At 37.5% G+C, this 21626-nt stretch overlaps 2 protein-coding genes across 2 annotated transcripts in view; one reads left to right on the forward strand and one right to left on the reverse strand.

The window, feature by feature from the left end:
* syn2b (synapsin IIb) overlaps positions 1-21626 on the reverse strand; it is a 78154-nt gene that overhangs the window by 9252 nt on the left and 47276 nt on the right. The window contains exons 4-9 of the mRNA XM_069690878.1: positions 19972-20128; positions 19577-19666; positions 4674-4736; positions 1906-2048; positions 1473-1547; positions 118-220 (exon numbers count right to left, since the gene is read on the reverse strand). Of these exons, the coding sequence (XP_069546979.1) occupies positions 118-220; positions 1473-1547; positions 1906-2048; positions 4674-4736; positions 19577-19666; positions 19972-20128 (631 nt within the window). The remainder of the gene's footprint in view (positions 1-117; positions 221-1472; positions 1548-1905; positions 2049-4673; positions 4737-19576; positions 19667-19971; positions 20129-21626) is intronic.
* On the forward strand, positions 5680-18690 carry LOC138616522 (metalloproteinase inhibitor 4-like). The gene is made up of 6 exons (XM_069690879.1): positions 5680-5854; positions 5972-6202; positions 13769-13866; positions 14461-14575; positions 15107-15231; positions 16617-18690. Exons 2-6 carry the CDS (start codon positions 6064-6066, stop codon positions 16812-16814), a joined length of 675 nt encoding a protein of 224 aa, XP_069546980.1. The 5' UTR covers positions 5680-5854; positions 5972-6063; the 3' UTR covers positions 16815-18690.

The raw sequence follows: 21626 nt of genomic DNA on the forward strand, positions 1-21626 counted from the left end.
ATGTCAACAAGTTCCCTCATAAAAGGCAGGAGTCAAAAATACAGTGATGCACTGCTTAATTCCGTCAACAGTTTGGTCAATTTCAACATCTTTTCCTTCTTTATGGGTTTTCCTCACCTCGGTAATGTAGTCATTACCGTCCTTGCCACATATGGCTTTGACGGCACAGATGTCCAGCCCTCCAAAGATCTCTGAACAGGTATCGACCCACAGTTTATACCTGTCACAAAGAGAGGCATATGTGACAACTTCACTGGATTAAGGCTCATAACAGTCATAAAATGTGAAAGGAAAACCTCTATGTGCAACAACAAGAACAGTTGCAGTTATTTTACTTTGCTACATCAAACATGCCAAATTTTTTGCCTTAACTAAAAAAAAAGTTTTGTTCATGCACACTAATTCATCAATACTATTGACTTATATATCACCTCGGCACAGTACTTGAGTGCAAATATTGCTTTTCAGGGCACTCATCCTGACATTTAACCTGTTACAGAGCACCTCTAGCTCCAGGCTCGGTTGGCGGTAGCCCAAAAAGTTGCTGTTCCTGTTTTGCTTGTTTTTTTGGCTTGCTGTCTGGAAGACCGCACACAATCAAACAAGATCAATACTCGCCTAAAGGATAATGTACTGTACTCGGGCACGTATTCTACTTTTCTCCACATTTAGGCTCACCAAATAATTTGAGCTCACATTAATATTCTCTGTACTGTACTTTGTCACTAGCTATCAAAGATTAAAGAAACCTTTGCTGATTTCATGTTTTTGAAATATTGCCCACTTAAATTTTGAAAAAAGATAAACAATCAAAAAGGCTTTAAGGAAAAGTTGCAAATTCTTCCATATTCTTTTGAGGCTCGGGGTGGCTTGTCTTGCATTGTTTTGAAGACTCAGAAAATGGCAAATTGAACTAGAAGTTGTGTGATGATTTAGAAACTGTATGCAAAAGTTAAAATAACTACTTTTGGTATCATTTCTTATAATTTGTATTTTTCCATACTTGAGCATTGTTTTTCACTGGTGCTCCATACAGATGTTGTTGCAGCAGCAAATTTTGACTTGTAGCATGTATTGTGTTCTTTTCCTGCTGTGACAGGTCAAAATACACACTTTTAAAAAGTATTTAATCCACATTTCAGCTATGAGCAGAGCAGATCAATGGAAAAACATTCTCTTAGCCTCTTAAGGGAAAACCTGGGTTATCATAAACCAAAGTCGTAGCAGCTCAGTTTAATCTCTTTCTATCCGTACAAAGACAAATATAAACATTAAAAAAAAATTAAGGCACAGTGCAGCATCCAGAAAATATCTACAGATTTCCAAACATCTGTGTGTTTACCCATGTGAACTGCTTTCAGGTGAAAGAATCTGCTATGCAAGTACGCTGTAATCAACTGTGACATAACACGAGAGCGACATGTGTGACGCCAGGGCAGCCTGAGGATCACTAATGTGAAAGCAGTGCTCACTTGTCAGTCATGGCTACTTGTTCCAGCATGGCAGACCCGGTGTTGCTTTTCCAATTACCAGAGATGGATGTTCGCCTGGAAATGAGGAGGAAATTGTGCGTTAAATGATCATAGACGTGACCTTTCACTTCAGAAATTATGAATGCAGGTAATTAAAGGCAGACAGAAGTAGACAACCAAGTAGCAGTTACCACATGCCCTCTGTTGTACCGCGCAGGTTTACACAACAAAAAATGGTGAGGATGGGTGTGCTGAACTGTACCTTTTAACTTTATGGCTAATTAATTAGCTTTTTAAACCAATGTCACTGGGCCAACTGATGCTCTTGTTTTGAGCTCCAAATTTAAGGTACAAACACTGCAGTATACACATGCACACAAATGAGAAGAAGTTTTCTCTGAACCCGACTAATAAGCAAAGACAACACACTTACATGTAAGCTTTGTAGTCGGCACCAATTTTCTGTACCCTGATGTCGTACTTGGCGTCTACAAATGGCTCTGTAGTACAGTAGGTCTGAGTGATAGCAACCACACTTGCAATGTCCTGGAAATCACTCACATTGTCCACCTTGACCTACAAACAAATAACACATGCAGAAACACCATTTAATTGAACAGCATACTGCTTTTTCTTCATGTAAATGTTGTCATGAACACAACTCTGTCGTCATCATAAGAAATGACAATAAACTTGATTTGATTTGATAATGTGACCATCTCTTCAACCAGTAATTTAAACATTATCAATATGTTTCTTTATCTAAAATTCTAATTTATTTATAAAAATGGTGGTTCAGTGTTTGTTTTCTTGACGAGAGTTAAACACTGAAGTTAGAGCCAGGAGACAGTCAAACAGTGAGCTTAGCATGAAGACTGGAAGGAGAGGTAAACAGCTCGCCTGTGACTGTCCATAGCAAAACAAATTCCACCCACCAGCATATCTAATTTTCACAAATAAACACATTATATATACCTTATATCTTTTTTTTAATTATTAATTTTTATTTTTTTAGATAAGTAAAATAGGTGAAAAACTAAATAAAATGACAGACTTCAACATATTTTGTTTCCTTAGTACAGAACAAGCTAGCTGTTTCTCCTTGTTTCTCATCTTTAAGCTAAAATATTCTATAAATATGCTAGTATTTATGTGGCTTTTTGGAGAGCAAAATAAAGGTGTTTAAGACATTAGGTGGTTAACATAACCTATTACCTATGAGAAGCAAATCATCTAGGACAAGAGCTTGTTTGAACTCAGTCACCCAACAATAACATATACATAACACCTTCGCTGGAAAGTTAACCCAGTATTATTGTGTATGTTCTAAATGGACTCAGACAGGGTAATATTTTAACCGTTAATCACATAGGATTGAGCAGTTCTTGGGAACAATGTGTGGTGGATCAATTCACTCTGATTTCTCCCAGAAATTGTTAACACAGTTGCCAATCAATAACAGCACAATAAGAGGAGCAAAGGAGGACTGAAAGATAATAATAATAATAATAAAAAAGATGTGTTATACTCATAACAAGAAGAAAGCAATAAGGACAGACATTTAAACAGGAAAAAAAGGGGAAAACAGGGAAACCAGGGATGGATATTTAGTGGTGAAAAAGCACTTTACAGTATTAAATGATGCGGTTCCCGACATGGTGGTGCTTTATTGTAACCATTTAACTATCTCACAAGCACACAAGGAGTTTAGAGCACTTCCCAAATGAGGATCAGGGTAACTGGCGGGCTCCAGGCCAAATGTGGCTATTTTCTCCACTTGAATGAATGTGTTGCCATTCACACAAGACAAAAACAGTTTGATGTGCCCATTTTATCACCACAACTGCTTGAATGTCAGCTAATTTCACTATGTCAAACTCTGTGTGTATACTTATCCATCAATTGGATTTAGGTTAATAAAGTACAAGGGAGGATCAAAATGTTCAGAGACTGCTACTGTTGTGCACAAACGGTGCACAGAAATGTGACGTACACAGAGCAAAGAGAAGCTAGAGGCCACACAGCAAATTTTGTTTTAAACTCTGGAAACAGAGACCGTTAAAATGCTTCAGGATGCCCACGGCATGAAGCAACTGGCCTAGAAGGGTGTTCAGAGTGACATTCGCATTTGAAGAAAGGGAGAATGTCACTGTCAAAAACAAAAAATAATGGATCAGGTCAGGAGCGCAACCAGGGGCGTTTTTGTTGTTGTTGTCATTTGCAGGGTTGTGCACCGTGAATTCATCCTCCAGAGTGGAGGATGAGGGAAAACATTTGGTGCAATTGACCTGAACTTTGGTGCGATGACACTTTAGTTCATTAACATGACAACACACCTGCTCACAGCATGTTTATAACGCACAGCTTTCACACCCACAAAAACACAATTATAGCTCCCCACCGCCCCATCTTACTAAATTTGGCTCCCTGCTACTTATTTCTGTTTCCCAATAATTAACAGAAACTTCGATGAGCGCTCTCTGCTAAAGTTTCAGGTGCATGGTGAAATTGCTGTGCCCACGGACCAGTCATCACGTAAACGTGTGTAACTCAGGCGCTGGTGTTGATCAAGCAATGAAACTTTGAGTTCTTACTCACAAAGGCCATAGCTTCTCCCGCATCTGACATGTTGCTGCACAGCATTTGCGCCCAACCGCAGCAGTCTCTGAACTTTTTAGTTTCACCCTCGTAGTTGTGAAATGGCTAACGGTTTGAGCTTCACTGAGCATAAAGATGTTTGTGCAGAGTTTAAACCTATAAGGGTTTCTTGACATTTATCTGCGGAAGGAGAAAGATTTCTCAGTGCTCATTGAAAATCAGATTTCAAGGGGTGGGCCTACTAGCATGACTTGTGACATCACAAATAGTTTAGAAGCAACCCTGGTCCGGCTTAAGTCAATTTATACGAGTATGATGCGGAAACTTACAATCTCCAGTGCACACATAATGATACAAATGTTACACCAAATGTAAGACATTATGTGTCCAGCAGTTAAACTCAAGTAAGAAAAAGTAAAAAACTAAACGTCATTTAAAGGATTATTACAAGATAATTTGAATTTCTTGCCAGACACAAATTATTATTCGAAGCAAATTATCTTTTATAAATTTTAAACATGTCTGTAGGGCTTATTTATTTAAATCCCTTGTATATCTGGCAGTTCATAAAAAGATGGACCGTTGTAAAGGAATCAACGTTACCTTTCCCATCCCAGAGTGGGCGTGTCCGATCTTCACCACCACCGGGAAACTTGGTGTTGAAATCTGTTACAAATCAGGAAAATGTAAGGATAAATAATGATGAGCAATACAAAATGATCACAGCAATTATTCTCAACAACACACTTCAGAAAGCTTGCAGTGAAAAATAAGTGACTTTTTTTTTTTTTTTTTTTTTTTTAGCAGGAGCCATTATCAATGAATGACAGCAATGTGTGGAGACACTAAACTGCTACAAAGAACTAGTCTTTTGATCAAATTTTAATTCTTGAAGTGTTAGTTGCTTCATTAAAAATATAATTTAAGATTATGATACTCAATAATTTAAAGAAAGAAACTTCTCAAAGTCAGTTTGAATAAGGAAACAGATAGATAGTTAAATATGATCCATACTTATACTGATTTATGGTAATTAATTAAATATAATAATGTTACATCCCACATTTTGTTTGAAACATGATGTAAAATACACTTCATAAGGATCCCTTAAATTGGAGTTTGAAAGAATTGCAACATATTCAAAATGGCAATGTTTATGTTTTTCTGGCATAAATATTTACAATATTAGTATAGCATGCTACCATCCCTTACATTTATAAATTAAAAGCACAGCGGAGGCTAATGGGGTTAGTTTTGCATGTTCATAAACAAAAGTAATGGACAAAGTCAAACTTTTATCTTATATGAATGAAAGATCAGGGGATCAAGGTCCTAACAATTGATTCACAAAGACAAAAAATGATGGTAGTTCTGAAAACAAGATCTTACTAAACTTGTACGAAAAAGCTCCCAAATGGATTTGATTCTGTGAAAGGAGAAACTCAATGAATAAGACCTATGGCAGCCTATGGGAGGAGATGGAGGACATCAAAAAGAGGGCAGGAGAAGAGGCAAAGGATGGTAGGTTTTTTTTCTGAGTTTGAGGAGGCTGTCCCTAAATTGTTGAGCACATAAGAGGCTCCCTGTGTGCGACCCCTCTCAGCATTCAAGACCAGAGTGTGAGGGGATCCAACTATTGTGAGTTTCTCTGTGTGTTGTCTGCAGAGAGGGAGAGAGAGAGAGAAAGAAGAGAAAAGAGAGCAGCACCAGCACCAGCAGCAGCAGCAGCAGCAGCAGCAGCCTTCCCTTCTACTTAATATATTTGCTGCCGCTTCAATTCAGAGGTTTACTTTAAACTTATGAAAGCATTTCTATCCGCTGTTGCCTTTCAGCTCAGCAGAGCTCATCTTACTTCAAATCAACTCTCTTGTCTGTCACCCACCCCCCTTGCTGACTGCCAGCCTGACTTGCTTCCCGGGGGACTTAACGGGATCAGAAGAGCTTGCAGAGCATTCATTAAGTGGTGGAGCGGTCAGAGGTAGCCAGAGTCATCATGGCCGTGTCCCAGGACCGGAGTGTGTGTTTGGGGCTCTGGGTGCTCCTTTTGCTTGGTGCAGGCATGGAGGAAGTTGTGGAGGGATGTAGCTGCCACCCAGCACACCCACAGCATCTCTTCTGCAGCGCTGAGATTGGTAAGTTATTGACCGGAGACTAATTTATGTTCACTCATATAAATGTTAAACATAAAGAATATAAAAGCTATTGCGTTTAATTATTGTAGAAAACAGATTTTAAGTTCTTCAGAGTGTGAATGTAAAAACAGAAAAGGGGTGCATAACTTTGGAATGTGATAAATGCTCCTCCATTTTAACTAATTGACTAATGATAAGGCTTATTGATAATTCCATTTTCTAAGAAGGCAAAACAAATCAAATCCCCTGTGTGAACTCATCAATAGAGCTGCATGGCTGAGCTATTTACACAACAACAATGTTTACAGATTCATACAAATGATCAGTTTAATTCTAAGCAATCTGACAGTAAAGCTCTATTATGGAAGCTAGCTGAAATATTAGTATGAGAGTGGAGTCAATATTAATTTGGAGGTGTGCATCTGTTATTTTTAAATGAAGTTAAAAAGTTTCATGGGCCTTGCAAACACATAGTTGTTCTATTACTGGCCTTTTTCTCCATCCTGCCATCTGTTTTTTAAGTAACATATTTGCATGGTCTTGCTCTAATTTACATAAAAACAAACCCTGAAAAAACAATCACCACTGAGTGGCCCCGGCCTACTTTCTATCTCTCTGTCTGTCTGTCTGTCTGTCTGTCTGTCTGTCTGTCGGGCTCTCTGCCTGTCTTCCTGCCCCCCCTCTACCCCTTCCCCCGTCCCCATCATCCAGTTCTTTCTCATCTAAGCACAGGCCAAAACCAACACTCTGCTCTGACTTTGAGTACTTGGCCCCAGAGTGTGGAAAGCTGGAGTATGTGCTCCTGTCAAAGGTTACACTCCAGCAGAGGAGAGGGAGAGGGAAAGAGAAAAGTAATTGCTTTTATTTAAGTCTTGTTTTCTAATTGGTTTGTATCTCCCTTCAGGTTTAGAGGGTCAGTGCTTTCAAAGTACTTCAAAAATGTGTCTCAGAATATAGTCAGTATGAAATGGAAGCTGAGACCTGTTTTCAAAACCACCAGGTCTAAAGCCAAATTAGATCTGGGTTATGGGAACACAATGAGAGTATTTGGGGCAATGTTTTTAGCACAGCGTTTTACGTATGAAATGTGCCATCCATGACAGAGATGGAGGTCCTGTAGGTTTGATTATTCTGTTTTCTCCAAAGTAAAATCTAGGGCTTTCCCATAAGCCTCCTACAAAAAAAGGGACTTCAAATGTTGGTGTTTTCTCTGTAACTTTAGTGCAAAAGAACAGGAATCAATGTCAATTCTTCCTTTGTAACTTTTCAGAATAAAGCAAATTAAACCAAATTAAATAGGTGTATGTAAGTGTTAGAAATTATAAATAGTTTTGATTAAAAAAAAAACATGCAGCTTTGGAAAATTTCAATAAAGGTAAATAACAAAAAAAATAACCCTACTTAAAATAAGCTGTAACTCAAAACCATAAGTGCACAAGGTGGGATGGTGTTAAATAAAATCTATCGAAATTGTTAGTGTGAGCAGCAGTATTGGACAAATATGATAGAACAAGGAGAGTTTGTGCGCTATATGACCTGTTATGCGAGAGGCCCTCATTATTTTGGTTCCAGTTGCGCAGGACATAGTGAACCGTGGCGCATGTTTGAATCTAGACATTAAAGGGTAGTTGTTGAGCTTACTATGAAGTACAATCATTCTTGTGCTACTGACATCAGTGAGAAACCATTCCAAAACCCTTTTGTTGACAAGACACAACAGAGATTCAAGCTTCTCGTTATTCTCATGTAATTTGTGTGGCTAATTGAAAAACGGAAATGATGTCCTTAAAACAAGCAGCAAACCTAACACTTTTGAACCACTGGATCCAAACAAAACGCTTTCAATTAACAGTTAACCCGCCCCAGAACAATGATTACCCGATCCTCGCTTTGCAGCCGTAAATGGGCACCGTCAGGCTTTCGATTTCTCCACATGATAAAGTGTGTTGTAAGAGCCGTATTTTCTTTTAGCCTTTCCAAAACCAAAACACAGAAGTGTGGCAAAAGTGTCAAGAATGGATATTTTGTGTTGTCTTTTAGGTTGCAAATATTAACCTGTTAGCTTACTCTTACTCTAGAGTTCGGTGTAATGTTAACGGCTCTGTCATGATTTGGGGAAGGTAACACTGTAGCAGGGGCAGCCTTACGTTCTCATACTTATACATAGCCCAAAAAAGAAATGTCAAATTTTGCAGTACAAAACAACTTTGTTCCGCCTCTTTTTGTATGATATCTTCCCCCAAAACAAACGGGGAGTTTTCAACCAGTTTAGGGTGGTGACAATGACTAGCTGGCTTGTATGCTATGACAAAATATGATGGCAAAATCATGAGCTGTTGGCTGTTTTCTATAAGATCTAGGACCCATTTCTTTTTAATGCTTGAAAAAAAAAAAAAATTCAAGTGGTGCATATTAGTGTAAACTGCCTCCGTATGTTCTATGCGAGATCATAAAGCTTGACTGGCTGAACAGTAACTAAAGGGGGGGGGGGGTGTTGACCTCTCGTTGCTTTGTAATTGGGTCCTAATTTCCTCTGGTTCTGCTTTGGGGGCTCTGATCTGTTTTTAGTTTTAAATGTATAAGTCCCTCTCTGAATGGATAAAGTCAGTGGTCCCCTTTCAGGTGGAACACACATTTCTGGACCCATGAATAACAAATAAGGAAAATCCCTCCTTTACCATGAGTGTTCAGAAGAAAACCTTTCATATGGTGGTGTCTGTAATTACACTGTCCTGGTTGTTTTCTAAGCGTGAGCTGGTGGTGGCCTTTAGTTGACCTGACAGTGCTGTCAGAGTGGATCAACTCTTGGAATAAAGCAGTACATCTGAGTAATATCCCATCTGGACAAACCTTGGACGATACCCTGGCCAGGTTTGTGTATTTGACATTGTGTGTATGTGTGTGAGTGTGTGTTTGTTGGACAGAGGCCAAGCCGTGCCAACACAGCCTACTCCATCTCTCTCGCTTTCTTTCCCTCTCTCTCCCCACTTCATTTCCATGTCTATAGGCTTGGTCTAATGGTCTGCATACTAACAATATCAGTGTGAAAGCCTGCTGACAGTCCAGCTTTGTGAGCATGACAAGGGTGCCGATTCATCTGGGAGGGGGAAGTTACTTACTACATCAGTTCTCATGGTACAAGTTTGCAATATTTCTCTTGGGTTATGTAGCTGTGGTGCAGATGCAGAGCCACTTTCACTCTGCCTGTCTGTCCTTAATCCTGTTCATAACACAGCCGCAGCAACTGAAAGGAGTGGGTAACCCAGCCTGTGCAGTTCAAAGATGTCTGAATAGGAGGTAAACATTTCAGAGAATCGGGGCTAAGAGAATCATTTTAGGAGGACACAACAAACCTGGAAGGTTTTGAACATGTAACCTATACAATAAATGTAATTTAAAACACTGTCCAAAAACTATTATGTCTGGAAGGGGATCCAACCTATATTTTTGTTTTGTTTTATCTGCCGAGAGCCGACAGTTTCTCAAAAAAATGATTAAACCTACTGTAATGAATAGTGCCTGTAAAATTCCTGGGTAATTAGCCAATACAGCTTCTGTTCTTGCTCTGATACATGACCAAAACTCCCACTGCCAACTGTTTGATCCTTACACAGGGCACTGTTATGCCGTGGTGTATTACTTACCATTAATAGGCCACATAGACCCATTATTCAGCTCAGAATGGAAGATTTAAGTAGGACGGCTAATTTGCCAAAGCACTTCGTCTACTTTGAGATATATTTCTTCTTGCCAAAGGAAGTGCAGATCAAAGAGTTGAACTAACAAAGAGGCCAATAATATGATAGTCATCACTGGCAAGTATGGTATTTCTGTGCAGTGAGCATGACTATCTTATTCAGTGGTGTAATCATAGCTAAGTACGTGGGTGTAGTGACGTTTTAAGGTTCAGTGATAGATGTGATGTTGCCCTGCACTTGCAGCTTCTTGCTTTAATACAGTTGACCAACAGTGAAAACGAAGTAAACTCCTAAGTAAATGTTTATGTAAGTAACAGTAAAAATATCCCAATGCAAAATTACTAGATTACAAATGGAGCTGCAATGATAAATCCTCATTTTTATAAACCAATATTAGCTGATATATGATAATTGTATTTTTTTAATTTTTTTTTATAGTTTCTATATCTAAAATATCCATATCGAATAAACCTAAAATATACCGTATTGGTCAAGCTCCAACTAATCAATACTGTAGCCTTGCATGCAAAATTTTAGTTGACTGAAATACAAAAGTGTTGACATCAAAATGAACATTAGTATCAAAAGTACAATAACTCTTTCAGCTATAAACTATTGATTCATGCAACTTTAACCAGCATTTTAATTTGTAGTAAAGTAGTGAAAACTACTACAACCTATTATTATACTCGTATCACTTAATATTTTAGGCAGTGAAATGTTTACGATAGTCTACAGTATGTTTAGCGTGTAAAACTCGACCTGCAAAGTTATCAAAATCTGTATCTGTTAAATATATGCAATAAGCATTTCAATCGAACAGCACAAAATAAGTATAAAGCGGTGCAAAAATGTTAATACTCATGTGCAGTAGAAACACCACAGAATTGTACTAATGTATAGGAGGTTACAGCCGCATTTTGATAATACCTTACTGATTCTAAAGTGTACCAACAAATTAATCAAACTGAGCTCTACTTATTTGCAGCCGTTTTTTCAGGTCGTAGCTGCACATGTGTGTGCATGTGACCTTATACACAGGTTTGTCCTTATGAGATCAAACATTGTATAGCTACAACAGCACTGTATTAATCTACTGTAGGAGGCAGGTCTAATGTTTTCAAATGCCACACTCTATTTGAGCCTCAGGCAGTATATCAGAGTTATTGTAAACAGGCATCTAAAACTGTGCTTTCTGACATTTTCTACAAAGTGTCCGTGCCTGGACCAGCTGTCTCACTGCAGGCAATGCAATGCACCCTGATTTACTGTAACACTTCTATCTTCCTGCATGTTCAACAAATAATAAAAAAATAAAAAAATAAGGCTCCCTTTCTCCTGAGCCAATTTCACAGAACACGCTGAGCTCCTCCTCCTCCTCTTACCAGCACACAAAACCGTGGCGTAGTTATGTGATGAGTGAAAAGGAAAAACAAGGGGGTGGTTTGCTTAGCTGTGCATGAGGTTCACACTTTCTCTCCCCTCACTCTCTCTAATACTGTTGCTTTTCTCTTTCTTTCATGGCTTTTACCACAATTACTCAATCCACTTCTGGCTCTCTGCTTCTTCCCTTCTCTTTCTCCATCTCACTTTGGGGCAGCTACAGGGAACTGCTTTTTCTCTTTTACAGAGGAAGATGTGGAAGATAGGGGAATGACATTTACTTTACGTAGCACCAATAATGTGAATTACAGCAAATTCACCAAAAAAAACAACAAGTAAGAACATTACATTTATGTTATTAGTATACACACAATATACAGAAAACAAAATCAGCTATATGTTGACTGATAATGGAGGCAGATCTGGCCCATAAAATCCTTTTTGTAAAACTATGGGTCTTTAATTTCATACAGTGGAACCAGTAGACGGCTCATCGTTCGTATCTTGTCTGTTGATTTTGTTGGCTGAAATGATGCCGATTTTCTTCATTGCAGCTACCGAAGAAATGAGTTGGTTCGAAACTCTTTTTCAAGCACATTTTTCTGTGTGCAGCTAACTCATTTTCAAATTAGAACTCCATAAGGTCTTCAATGTGCTCTTGAATGATACATAAATAATAATCTGCTGAACGACTGAGGCTGAAGCTAAATGTCCCAGGAAAAAAAAAATCCAGCATCATCACCAGTTAATTATCTAAGCAGAAAATACATGCTCTATTTAAAAAAAAAAATTATGGTTGTACTTTTCCATCAAGCGACAACCAACCACTTATAACCTGTTGTTTTTGGTTAAATCTGATTTAGAAAACCCAAGGACACTACACCCTGCTTACAGATAGCAGAAACCTGACTACACCAAAGGCCTATCAATCAAAGTGACATGCCCCCAAACATATAACTTTTTAAGGCCTACTAACGATGGGATTATTTCCAGATGGAATCTCAGAAGACCAATAACAAGGACATTTTGTGAATTACCTTAATGACTAAAGGAAAACATTTATTGGCTTGGTATTTCATGAAAGAAGTTGAATGGCAGTCTAAGGAGTCAGAGCCTTTTTGGAGCCAATCCCAAGCATAGTATTGCAGTTTAAGGAGTAAATCTAAGAAACTACGCCTACGTTTACATACAGTCTATGGTTTTCATGTTAGTGTTACAAGTTTAGCTCAGCAAAGAGTTTCATTTGACTTAATGTTTTAAATCAGTACAGGTCATTTTAGGTACCTTTAGTGGTACCACTGATTTTTAGCTGCAGAGGTAATGCAGCTACCAGCAGGACTTTTTCATGAGATTAACCTGAGAGTTACAATAGTAAAGCCAATTAAATTTGATTCATTTAGCCCCCGCAGTGTTATTAAAGCAATCAAAATATTAGACAGTGAAATTAATTTGTCAGTTAACGTTATGGGAGACTTGAATTTAAAATATAGTTCTCTGGCAATGAAACCTACAATAATTAGGTTTGATTTGGCACAATGTCGGCCACTGACTGAGTAAAACCAACAATATTAATAATATTCTTTATTATAATGAATATTCTTAGAAGTTGTCAAATTAAAATGTGCTCTGCAGTGTGTATGTGGTGGAGTACGTACTGTATACTGTATGTGTGTGTGTGTGTGTGTGTGTGTGTGTGTGTGTGTGTGTGTGTGTGTGTGTGTGTGTGTGTGTGTGTGTGTGTGTGTGTGTGTGTGTGTGTGTGTGTGTGTGTGTGTGTGTGTGTGTGTGTATGTGTGTGTGTCACTACTGAGAGGGACTGATACACTGTCTGTGTGTGGAGAGTGACAGACAAGGATACAAAAGGAGGGAGGAGAAGGGATATCTATCTATCTATCTATCTATCTATCTATCTATCTTCTATCTATCTATCTATCTATCTATCTATCTATCTATCTATCTATCTATCTATCTATCTATCTATCTATCTATCTATCTATCTATCTATCTATCTATCTATCTATCTATCTATCTATCTATCTATGTATCTATCTATCTATGATCTATCTATCTATCTATCTATCTATCTATCTGTCTGTCTATCTATCTATCTATCTATCTATCTATCTATCTATCTATCTATCTATCTATCTATCTATCTATCTATCTATCTATCTATCTATCTATCTATCTATCTATCTATCTATCTATCTATCTATCTATCTATCTATCTATCTATCTATCTATCTATCTATCTATCTATCTATCTATCTATCTATCTATCTATCTATCTATCTATCTATCTATCTATCTATCTATCTATCTATCTATCTATCTATCTATCTATCTATCTATCTGTCTATCTGTCTATCTGTCTGTCTGTCTCCGGCCGCCGCCCGTCCCTCCATTTATCCACCTAACATTTCAATTGATCTTAACCCTCCTTTCTTTTTTTTTCTTTTTTTTCCGCCCTCCCTTTGTTTCACAGTGATAAGGGCAAAGATCTCTGGGGAGAAGATTGTGTCGCCTAGCAACAGCTCCTCACCTTACATGAAGATGATCCAATACGAAATCAAAATGATCAAGGTGAGCTCCCTGCTGCTGGTGCAGATATAGAACACTTTTACTGTGTATGCTGCCGTGTGATACGTAGCTGTGCGGTTTATGTGGATGTTGTCTGCATGTCATCTGTCATGGGAAGTACAAAAATTATAACTGGCCTCGCAGAGAGGCAGTTCAAACTTCCTTAAAGTCTGACAGGGCGGCACATACCCCAAACAACATCTACAACATCTGCGGTCTGATTTCCAACCTTTGTTTCATATTACATATCCCCCTCTGTCCTTGTTGCCTGTCCCTCTCAACACTATCAATTATCAAATAAAGGCAAAATGCCCCAAATGTGATAAAAAAGGTTTAAAAAAAATTATCCAAATTCTTGTATGTTTTGATCTCATGGTGTTACTAATGAATATTGAGCAAAAGTCTACTTTATATTATATAGTATAATATTATCTGCTTAATGTAAAAACTTGTATTTATTCATTTCCATATTTTGGAGTTGAGTTTTCTAAGACAATAAAACTCTCAACGCTATATGTTGGGAACATATAATATTCCTCCTTACAGTGTTGCTGCATATACTGTATTTAATTTCTCCCTGTATGTTTCTGCGTCCAGATGTTCAAAGGTTTTGACAAAGCCAAGGACATCCAGTATGTGTATACTCCTGTCTTCTCGTCACTGTGCGGAGTAAAACTGGACTCCAACAATAAAGCAGGGTATCTGCTCTCAGGTAAATTTTAAAATAACTGGGTTTTTATATTACTCTATTAGTAGCAAAAAGCAACAATTGGTACATCGGGATGGTTTTACTGGGAATATTAGAGTTTCCAGTGGCAGGATTTTCTTCTTATAAAATTGCTTTTCTATTTTTGGGAAATATTTGTTTTCATGCTGAACGTTATTAGAAGATTAACACTGCTTTCATGTCAGTTAGCTTTGCTTAAGCATAAAGACTGGTGAGAAGGGGAGGCAGCTACATCATGGTATTGATCTTCTCGTTTAACGCTCATAAGGAACTAAGCATGTTCAACAATTTCTTTTAACAAGCTCAAGTGTTGTACATGTTGTACAAATAATGCCCATAATTATAGCAGGCATAGTTGTATTGCTCAAACTGAGTTCTAACAGCTTTGAACTAATGTTTGCAATTATAGTTTTTGTTTGTTGTTATCAGGAGTATAAGGATTTTGAAAATGAAGCTTGTAAATACATCTACATAATGTGTTTTGCTGAATGCTGGTGCTGTGATGTCACTAAACAGGAAGTATGTGGAGTGATGGGAGGATTTCCATTGGCCAGTGTGACCTGGTAGAGTCTTGGGACAACTTATCACTGTCACAAAAGAAGAATCTCAACTATAGATACCAGATGGGCTGTGAGTGCAGAGTGAGTAAGGACTGTTCACTCTCTTTTTATACACGTTTATCTTTCTCACGCTTTTGAGAGGTCTACTCTCAAGCTCTGACTACAGAAACAAAATAACAACTGTGACAGCAAAAAGCTCTCACTTCTCATCTGTTACTCTGCCTCAGATCTTCTTTTTCTATTTTGGTCTGAATATTTTCAAAGCATCTGATTATTTTTTTCCAACCAACACTTCTTTATAGCATCATGTGTTAAGAGAACAGCCCAGTATCACAACAAAGTATGTGATAAACCTGTCAGTCCACTAAAGTATACTGCTTCAGTGTTATATTTTGCCTCAACTACGCGTGAAAATGTAAAGAGTCGAAGAAGGAGGTCATGTGTTGAAGTACACAGAGCGATAAAGGCTGTGTTCCCAATGGCATACTTTCCTTAGTACACTAACAAATAGAACTCTTACAAGTTAGGAATCCTACTTGGGTAGTATTTGAATTTTGACAGGGAAGTGTTGTCTCAAATCACACACTGCCATTCTGCACTGACCGGAAATAACAGTTTGAAAGCATTTGAAAGCATGACTCACCAACACATCTGCCGGCTTTATTTATTTTACGCAGACATTAACGTGTTTTTGTGCCCTATGTTTAACACAGGCAATTAACACACTGATGCCTTTCATCCAACAGCAGTATGGTGGTGAAAAATAAACACTTTTGTGCAGTGTTCTGCAACAGCTGCAGCTGTCTCTGCAGCGTAACCAATATGGCGATTGTTGAGTGTGAAAGTGTCCAGCGCTACACTCTACACACCATTTTGAGTGCATCTTCTGGGTACTTGGGTAGTGCAGTGCATGTTACCATACTTGACAGAGTGAACGTAATTATGCCCTTAGAATAGTTAGTTAGTACGTAAGTACCCCATTTGGAACACAGTGAAAGTCAGAGTAGAAAGGAGGCCAGGGGTGGTTGGACTTGTGTTCGAGTCCATGAGAAAGCAAAAGTCAATGTGGATTTCTGTTAAGTAATGTAATTAAGTAGCATACAAAACATAATATATTTAACGTATGCGAAGTAGTTTATGTCACCTAATAACGTTGCTTATGTAAAATTACCCTTTTTAACCCGAACTGTGATCTTTCTAACCCTGATGATGTGGTTTTTGGGGCCTTCCTTTTCACGCCTCTTTGGCATGATATCCTCTAGTGGACTGAAAGGTGAATAACATGTTTTAGTATAACATCGGTTTGAGCACTATCCAAACCATCTATCTATTGTTCTTCCACTTCTTCTCCAACGTTCACCCAAAACTAGACTTTTATTCATAACACAGGGGAGACCTACTTCTGGAACGAAGACTGAGATGCGTGAATGAGTAAAGAAGTGACTAAATTATTCTTCTCTTATCAGATCAACACCTGTTACACAGTGCCGTGTGCATCGATAGGAGAAAATGAGTGCTTGTGGACGGACTGGCTGCTGGATAACAGCTTAAATGGGGAGCAGGCCCGGCAGTACGCCTGTATTCGCCGCTCCGACACAAGCTGTAGCTGGTACCGGGGTGGGCCTCCACCTGAGAAAGACTTCTTGGATATGACTGACCCTTGACTTGTAATTCTGACTTTCATTGTACTCCATCGGACTCCTGAAATGCCTCAAGAAAAAAGAAAACTGCTTTGGCTTGTGTAGTTTTAGATTAGGCGCACAAAATAGCAACTGATTTCATTGAAAAAATTGGCCAATTTCAGATTTGAGGGAGCATAACCTGACGCTGAGCTTCTGTTAGCAGAGTTCAGGTGGTTGCTAAAGTAAAGCTTGAAAACATTTTCTAAACTGCAGGGGCTTTCGGCATTCCTCTGACTCATTTTTTCACTCTCACACTTTCCACTTCACTTGCCGTTTTCCACAAAGTAAGAATAGCAGCACACCATCCACTGCAAATCATTCACCCCAGAGTGAATCTTTAGTCTGATGATAAATGCATAACTTGAACAAAAATTGAAGACCTCAAATTTGTTTGCACTGCCACATTTTCCCCACAAAAAAAAAAAAAAAAATGAATTTTTACCTTTATATATTATCACACAGCTGTCCCATGCAAATGAAAATACACTGTATATACAGTACTGTGTAAAAGTTTAAGGCACTAAAACTTAATGGTAATGCTTTTAAAAAATAATGTAATGAATTTATTTTTATTGAATTCACACAAAGTGCAGTAAAGAGAAGAAAATTATAAATAAGATCAGTGACTGGTGTGAGCACCCACTGCTTTTAAATTAGCACCAAATCTACAAGGTACACTTGCACACAATATTTTAAGGTACATGGCAGGAGGGTTGTTCAGAGCTTAGAAAACCTGCCACAATTCCTCTCCGTTTTTTCTGTCTCTTCATATAATCCTATATTACTATGTTTGGGGTCATCCTGCATAATGAATTTGGGTCCAAAATTGAAGGTATAATGTAATGAATACCAATCTAATGTGCCAAAAACCTTTGCAGTGTACCTTATACATAGAGAAAAGCAACACCAGATTCTCTCCAAATAACTATATTTTGATTAAATCCGACACAGGAATAAATCTATTAAATCTGACAGTAATTATACATGACCGTAACTCTTGTAAATCGAAATCACCACAGTTTTATCTCAGATTTATGAGACTGTAAATATTGTATTTCATTGTGAATTAACCCTTTAAAGGCTAACCAGATCTTCTCTTATAGCATAGACATTCTTATCTTGTGGTTTTGTGTGTTTAGTTTCCTTGGTTGAACTTGGTTGTACTATTTCCTGTGCCAAAAATCTAATCCAGCGCTTTAACAACAGCACTGCCACCTGTAGAAGCCAAGCCACCTCTCCTTAGAGGAAAAGATGTAACAGGACACGGTTCAATTCACTATTTTAACTCCTTAAAAACAGGAAGTGGATTCTCATCAATGTTTCAAACAAGATAGTACAATCTCTGGCACAATACGTTAACCAACATGAAGAGAAATAACTAATATTGATGAATGAGCTACGATTAATTAATGATTTCAGTGTTGTCCAACATAATGACTCAGCATTTATTAAAAGACCTGAATCTGAATTGACCCCTGTCTTGTTACTGGATTACTTCACTGAAGTCATAGAGATTATGTGCATCATCCCTTGCTATTGTTATGCAGTAGTCAGTATGTCAAGATCATATCCAAGTCACGTTCAACAGTAAAATATTTACATTTAATGCAGTAATTTGCCGCATTCATTGCAGACATATTGTCTATTTAAAAATGTCTTAATAGTTACCTGTAATTTTATGACTGGTATGATGACAATGCATAATAATTGTATGGCTTTAGTGAAGTGGTAAACAATTTCATTTTTGTTTTATACTGAAAGAATTGTTTGGGTTTGTATTTATGTCTCTGTTTCTGTCTGAATAGAGTTTTCTATTTCCATGTACCAAAAAAGATGTATATAAAATGTCTCAGTGAAACAGCGTGTCGCTGTCTCTTTATAAAAAAAAATATGTCTTCAGTAGAAAGTAAGACTCTTTACAAAACAAAGGTTGGGTGACATTAACATGAAAGCATGAACATATTTAATAAGGGGTTTTCTCAGTTTGCCAAGAGTTTCTGCTGTTACAGAATATCGGTAAAGAGGCAAAGTAATTTAAGCATGTCTCAATTTAAAAGCACTCCAGTGCAGAGCACAGAATATATTTATCATATCTTACCCAAAACCTCATAAATGCTTCAGTGAAAATAAAAGGTAAAATGCATGATGGGAATCGTAGAGTTACAGGTAAGAAGAAGGTTCATCTTTGTCATGAATCTACAGTAAAATACTTACCAAACCATTTTTTTTTTTTACACATTTTTCATCTGACTTTACAGTAGTTTAAATTTGGAACCTTTTTGGAAACCTCAACACATCTTAGTGTGAAATAATAATACTTACCTTATTCAAGACATAAAACATGAAAGCATGACACAGTAATGAAAATGAACTGAATTGGGGCTGTAGTTCTATTGTACATAATTATTAGAAAGGTATCATGTTCACACAACTTCACGTTAAATACATGTATTTACCAAATATTAAAGTGGTTTATGCCAGAAATATGGCAACACTGCAATTTAGAAAATAATTCTCTAATAAATGTGCATTTTTATTTTTATTGACATCCTCAAACCTAATTGACATACGACGTGTTATTCTGCTTTTAGAGCCTTGAGGCAAACAATACATTACTAAATATAGAAAATTATAAATCAATCTGTGAATCTTAAGATCATATTATTTTGTCAGTCATTGATGTTTCTAAGATGTGAGTGAGCTGCAGGGCTACAGGGTGTGTATTTAAAATAAAAGAAGTTTACCATATCTTTGTAGTTGGGGTAGAAGGTCTGATCAATGAGAGGAAACTTATCAAAACCCAACCTCTTCTGATTATTGATCAGCTGGGAAAACTGGAGGAGAGGAGAAGAATAGACACAGAAAATGTTAAAGGTGAATCTACTGCAAATTAAACATGGGTAGCTGAATGAGTATAAAACCCAATGATTATTTTAGTCACAGATGTATATGCACAGTATTCATGTAGTAATAATTATAGTCATCATGTTTTTACTGTATAAGCTGTGAATGAGCATGACAATTAGTGCTTCTAATGGACTGCATTAAATTGATTCTTTCCACATTTCTGCAATCTACAGTGAATCACATACTGTGTAGATTTTTGTCAGAGTAAATTTGTTTGGCTGAAATCACTTACAGCCCAGGGTTTGTCACAGAGGTTGTAGATGGAGTCCAGAGAGTTGACTGAAGGGATGCCTGCATACTGCAGACCGATGATCAAGTTCCTAAAATCCTCATTTTGGGCCATGCTGAAGGCGTGTTGGCGCACCAGGACGAAGTCAGGTCGGAATGACCTGGAATCAGAAAAGAGAGAGTTGATTAAAATAAATATAAATTTCTGGACACTTTTACTGCACTTTCACATATAGGTCTGAACAAAGCTTGTGCAATCAGAGCCACAACAAAGATTAGAATCAGAGTCTGCTTTTGATTTTTTTTTTTTTTTTAAGAAAAGTTTTTGGAGGCCAGATCTGCATTTTTGGATGGATGAAAGAGAAACGGCATTAAACAAAGGTCATGGTCCAGAGTAAAACCAACAAAGCCAAAGCAAAGTGAATGGTATAAAAATGTATCTATTCCACTTAGTTTCCAGGATGCTGTGGCAGGAAGGAAACAGTCAATTGGACTGTGAAAAAAGGACAATTAAGCACTTATATCTCTCCTCTAAGAATAGATTATCATCTGTGATGGCATCTTAATTAGAATCCTGTTTTGGATTGCTAAATCACATGAAAGAGGAACTTTCTCTGCTTGGTTACTAAACACAAGAACAAATTAGGTGGCAAATGAAGCCTAAAGTAGGTATTTGATGTTACATTTATTTTCACATTGCATGTAAATAATTAACATAACAATTAGAACAGTATGCCCCTTTAAAATACATGACTTTATGATTATTTTTTTTAATGATTTTACCAGTGGGACTAAAATCTTGCAATATCCTCTTCTGTAACCGCAAACTTAAATGAGAAATTAGTTTTGCTTCAGTGTTGAGGCTCACCTTGGAAATTGTCAGATAATTCAAAATCAAATTTAACTTGTTTTTTTGTGTACACTTGCGTTTCAAGCAGCGACCGTGGACAAAAACCTGAGGATCTGGGAGCGCTTTAATAAAGTCCAGAAGCAAATCTTAAGCCAAATGATAGATGACCTGTCATGTTTTAATGCATTACTTCCTAAGACAATAAGCAGATAACCGGGGGCAGTTGTAGAGATCATCAACTCACCACAAAAACCGCTCATAGTTTTATATGAAAGTGTCTCTTAAGAAGGCTGTTAAAATCTGTTTGAGCCTTCTGATGGTCAGGGTGCCTACAATGTAGGAGGTAAGTATCAATATCTTGTTTTCAGTGTTGATAGCAACATTTAATCATAAAAAAAAATGATGGATCAGTCTTACATTAGATCACATTCATCATTCAAATTGTTTTATTTAGTTCTTGTCATTAAACTTTCACCCCTAATTTGAACTACATACTATTATTTAACATGTGGGAATGTTTGTGCATTAGCCACAGTTATTACAAGCATTGAAATGTTTAATTAGAGCCATGCTATTGGTATTATACTGAAATCTAATTTTGTGTAGAAATGGATGGGCAGGGAGCAGCGTGAGCCTCCCCACATGTTTTGTCCTGCTGGGTAACCTCGTCACTGGCAGGTGAAACGAAGCTTCTGGTGACATGTATCTCACAGAGGTCTGTCTGCACTGCAGGCCAACAGCAGCGTTAGCAGTGACGAGGACTGCAGTGCAGAGGAATCGGGTATTCAACCACAAAGAGAAAAGGATAA

The sequence above is a fragment of the Brachyistius frenatus genome, unplaced genomic scaffold (assembly GCF_029030835.1).
Source record: "Brachyistius frenatus isolate BFR_SWC_R1_liver_20210118 unplaced genomic scaffold, ASM2903083v1 Contig_10, whole genome shotgun sequence".
Classification (NCBI taxonomy): Eukaryota; Metazoa; Chordata; class Actinopteri; family Embiotocidae; genus Brachyistius; species Brachyistius frenatus.

Coding starts and splice junctions, on each gene's coding strand:
- LOC138616522 (XM_069690879.1), top strand. CDS start 6,064: ATGGCCGTGTCCCAGGACCGGAGTGTGTGTTTGGGGCTCTGGGTGCTC. Junction 6,203..13,768: donor CTTCTGCAGCGCTGAGATTG/GTAAGTTATTGA, acceptor TTTGTTTCACAG/TGATAAGGGCAAAGATCTCT. Junction 14,576..15,106: donor AGCAGGGTATCTGCTCTCAG/GTAAATTTTAAA, acceptor GTCACTAAACAG/GAAGTATGTGGAGTGATGGG.